Here is a 3889-nt window from a genome sequence, read left to right on the forward strand (position 1 = left end):
GCCCCAGCCCAAGTTGAGGCCCCGGGGAGGGGGTGGGGGTGGAGAGGGGCAGGACTGATGAGCAGCTCTGGGACCTCTCACCTGCCTCGCTGTTCTCCAGAGACTGGTCCTCCTCTGACACCTTAAGGAACACCTCCTCCAGCGTGGTGTCCATCAGCCCAAAGCTGCTGAGGTGCAGCGTGCCCAGACTCTGCTCCAGGTGCTGCGACAGGGCTGTGTGTGACCCGCTGCGGCTCGGGCCCCGCAGGGACACCGCCTGCCCCCGGCGGCCGCTGTTCTGAGCCCGCTCCACCCCACAGCGGGAAGGGAACCCCCCTCTGAGCCCGCTCCACCCCACAGCAGGAAGGGAACCCCCCTCTGAGCCCGCTCCACCCCACAGCAGGAAGGGTCCCCCCTGTTCTGAGCCTGCTCCGCCCCACAGTGGGAAGGGACCCCCTCTGAGCCCACTCCGCCCACACCTGGAAGAGACGCTCGAAGGCCCCCTTCTTGGCGGCCTCGCTGGGCAGGACGTAGGAGAGCTCTGTGCTCGTATCGGAGACCAGCAGGCAGGACGCCACGTGCTTGCGGATGAACTGGGAGACCTGGGGCTCTGAGCAGCTGCTCAGCTGGGTGCGGCCTGGGGGGCTGGCTGGCAGCCCTGGCTCTAGGAAGGTAGGAGAACACAGAGGAGCTGTACTCGGGGGCTGGTGGAGGGGGAGCCTCCACGAGGCCCAGCCAGGTCAAGAGGAGGCATGAAAAGGGGGAGCCCCAGGCCCGACCAGGCACGCTAGGCTCACTGAGGCAGCGGCGGGAGCCCACCCCGTAAGCTCACTGGGCTTGGAGAAGGGGTCCTGGGGTAGGGGGGCCCCAGGCCGGCTCAGGCAGCCTCTGCACAGACCTTGGGGGTCCCCAGGCTCAGCAGGCCGCTTGACCAGAGTGAGCCGGTAGCCGTCCCCATAGGCGCCCTTGAGGAAGAGTGGGGAACCACAGCACTTGAGCTTCCCGTGGGAGATGATGGCGATGCGATCCCCGAGCAGGTCGGCCTCGTCCATGTGGTGGGTGGACAGCAGGATGGTGCGGCCTGGGGGAGCCCAGGATCGCGGTCAGGGCGCTGGGCTGGGGGGGCCAGGTGGGGCCACCCACACCCGCCCCACGCCCTGCTCACCCGGCTTGTACTTCAGGATGAGGTCCCAGATGGCCCGGCGAGCATACGGGTCCACGCCCGCGGTGGGCTCGTCCAGGATGATGGCGCGAGAGCCGCCCACGAAGGCGATGGCCACGGAGAGCTTGCGCTTCATGCCGCCCGACAGCGTCTGCACCAGCGAGTGCCGCTTATTGGAGAGCTCCAGGTCCTCTATCATCCTGAGGGCGGGACAGGGTGGGAGCGGGCATGTGGGGCCTGGACCGCGGGAGCCAGCCACTCCGGGTGGCCTCCGGGCCCCGGCCGGCCCCGGCCCCTCGGCCCATCCCCAGCCCACCCACTTGTCCATCTCCTTGCGGATCTCCTCCTGGGCCATGCTCTTGAGCCTCGAGTAGAACCACAGGTGCTCCTCCACCGTGAGCCGGTCGAAGAGCACGTTGTGCTGCGGACACATGCCCAGGTTCTTGCGGATCTCGTCCATCTCCGTGCGGATGTCGTGCCCGTAGATGGTGGCCGACCCCGAGGTCGGCGGGAACAAGCCGGTGAGGATTGACCTGGGTGGGCGGGCAGGGTCACGACCCCCACCTCCTGCAGGGAGCCCAGCCCGCTGCCCACCTGGCTAGGGCTGTGCCCTGACACCCACATGGTCGTTGTCTTGCCGGCCCCGTTGTGTCCCAGGAAGGACACCACCTGGTTCTCGTAGAGGTTCAGACTCAGCCTGTCCAGAGCCAACTTCTTGTCGTTCTTGTAGACCTTGGTGAGCTTGTCCACACAGACCACGAGCGGCAGGTGGGTGGGCTCCTCCTCCATGCCCCGCAGCTCCTCTGCACCAGGGCAGCGGGTCAGCTAAGGCTGCCCTGGGCCCCCCAAAACCCAGTGACTGCCCCAGCCACCACCCGGCACCCGCCTCACCCAAGCGCCGGCTCTCCATAGCACAGGCCTGGTCCTCCTCCATGACGCTGAGCCGGGGGGCGCGTGCCCACGGCCAGCTCCACTCCCACGTCTCTGTGCGCCCACTGCCCAGCCAGTAGGACTTCTGCAGTGGGAAGTACCAGGGCCGGGGCAGCCCGTACATGCCTAGGGGTGGGGGGAGCGGAAGGGAGGCTGACCCAGGGCCTGGAGTTGCTGTCCCTCCACTCAGGGAACCACACACCCTCTCCCTTCCCCCTCCAAAGAGTCAGCTGGTACCTGGGTGCACGGCCTCAATGTACCACGTGAGCACGCCATAGACGGCCGCGTCTACGATCAGCATGGTGACCGCCAGGAGCAGGTTGAAGTCATCGCCTTCCACAGGTGACTGGCTGAATGTGTGCCACTGGATGCCCACGCCGGCCACCTCGTACAGGGCAAAGTACTTGGAGCCCAGGCCGAAGGCTGTCGTGGACATCAGGGACTGCGGGGACAGTGGTGTCAGCGGGGGAAGGAGGCTGGACCCCACTCCCACCGCAACCACCCATGACCCTCACCGCAATGCACTTCTCAAAGGCGGTAATCTTGTCGTGGGCCACCTCCTCGCGGATCGCCACGTACATGTAGGGCACGTAGCTCAGGAAGTAGATGATGCCGCCGCAAGCCGAGGCCAGCTTGGCCTTGGAGTACAGCACAGACACCAGGAAGCTGGGGCGGGGGGTCACGGGCCATCAGCCACACCGGACCCTTGGCGCAGAGCCCGAAGCCCTCCCTGCACGTCCCTCCTGGGGTACAGAGCAGCTCCAAGCGGGGTGTGTGTTTCTGGGTGAATCCAAGGGATACTCTGCCAGGGCCCAAGCGAGGCTCCCTCCCAGCCTGCTGCCAGCCGCACGGCGCTCACCAAAACATGATGGTGGCCACGGCGTAGACGGCCAGGAAGAGCCAGATGATGAGCACGTGGCTGTGCATGAGGACCTGGCCGTACTTGAGGATGGCCGTGAGCGCCGTCACGGAGATGGACAGCTGCACGAAGCCGGTGATGAACCAGGCCACCCAGTGCACCGCGTTGTTCAGGCCCATGGTCTTCATCACCTGTGGGCATGGGCAGCGGGCTGGGGCAGGAGGCCTCAGCACTTGGGACGGGACACCAGGAAGGAGCGACTGGCCTCCGCCCTGCCAGCCAGGCCCCGGGGAGGGACAGGTGCCCGCAGCCTCCCCTCTGCCCATTCCTCCCCCACCTCTGCCCCCCTCAGTCCCCCCACCCCGGCACCCCCACCTCCTTCAGCCGGTGCTCCTTCTCTGCTACAATGTGCTGGATGGTCATGGCCACCGAGTAGACCCAGGAAATCACCATGCAGAGTGGCATCATGTGCTCGATGACAAACAGGAAGCTGGGGACGGGGCAGCGGCGTGAGGGGAGGGGCTCAGCCTGAGCCCAGCCCCCAGTCCCCCCCACACTCACTCGTCTCGCGTGTAGCAGGGGTAGGGGAACATCTGTACGTAGTTGCCGGGCTCCACCACGTCGTGCCCCACGAAGGTGTTGATGATGGCGCGTTCCATCATGTCTGCGGGCAGGAGTGGTCAGCCGTGGGGAGGGGCGGCCGGGCCCTACCCCCGCAGCCCCAGGAGCGGCCCTCACCCTGGATCCAGACGAAGCCGTACAGGAAGTAGAAGCGGCCGCCCGTGTTGGGCCCCGGCCGCCAGTAGGCCCGGCGGATCTCGTTGGTTTTCTCGGTGAAGCTGGAGTTTTGCCGGATCTTATAGTGCACGTGGGGCGGCAGGGAGCCGTCCTTGCGGGTCTGGAAGATTACGCCTGGGGACACGAGGGGCAGGTGGAGGGCCAGAGCGGGGGGGGGGGGG

The 3889-nt window shown here is 66.9% G+C and overlaps 1 protein-coding gene across 2 annotated transcripts in view; it reads right to left on the reverse strand.

The window, feature by feature from the left end:
• Positions 1 to 3889, reverse strand: part of ABCA2 (ATP binding cassette subfamily A member 2) — a 22170-nt gene that overhangs the window by 7049 nt on the left and 11232 nt on the right. For both annotated transcript variants that reach the window (XM_040632239.1, XM_040632240.1), the window contains 13 exons: positions 3669 to 3842; positions 3492 to 3594; positions 3306 to 3420; positions 2931 to 3121; positions 2587 to 2737; positions 2309 to 2513; positions 2033 to 2197; positions 1764 to 1944; positions 1462 to 1674; positions 1145 to 1341; positions 878 to 1060; positions 459 to 643; positions 82 to 202 (listed from right to left, as the gene is read on the reverse strand). In XM_040632239.1, coding sequence (XP_040488173.1) covers positions 82 to 202; positions 459 to 643; positions 878 to 1060; positions 1145 to 1341; positions 1462 to 1674; positions 1764 to 1944; positions 2033 to 2197; positions 2309 to 2513; positions 2587 to 2737; positions 2931 to 3121; positions 3306 to 3420; positions 3492 to 3594; positions 3669 to 3842 — 2184 coding nt within the window. The remainder of the gene's footprint in view (positions 1 to 81; positions 203 to 458; positions 644 to 877; positions 1061 to 1144; positions 1342 to 1461; positions 1675 to 1763; positions 1945 to 2032; positions 2198 to 2308; positions 2514 to 2586; positions 2738 to 2930; positions 3122 to 3305; positions 3421 to 3491; positions 3595 to 3668; positions 3843 to 3889) is intronic.

This window comes from Ursus maritimus, unplaced genomic scaffold (genome assembly GCF_017311325.1).
Source record: "Ursus maritimus isolate PB19 unplaced genomic scaffold, ASM1731132v1 scaffold_17, whole genome shotgun sequence".
Classification (NCBI taxonomy): domain Eukaryota; kingdom Metazoa; phylum Chordata; class Mammalia; order Carnivora; family Ursidae; genus Ursus; species Ursus maritimus.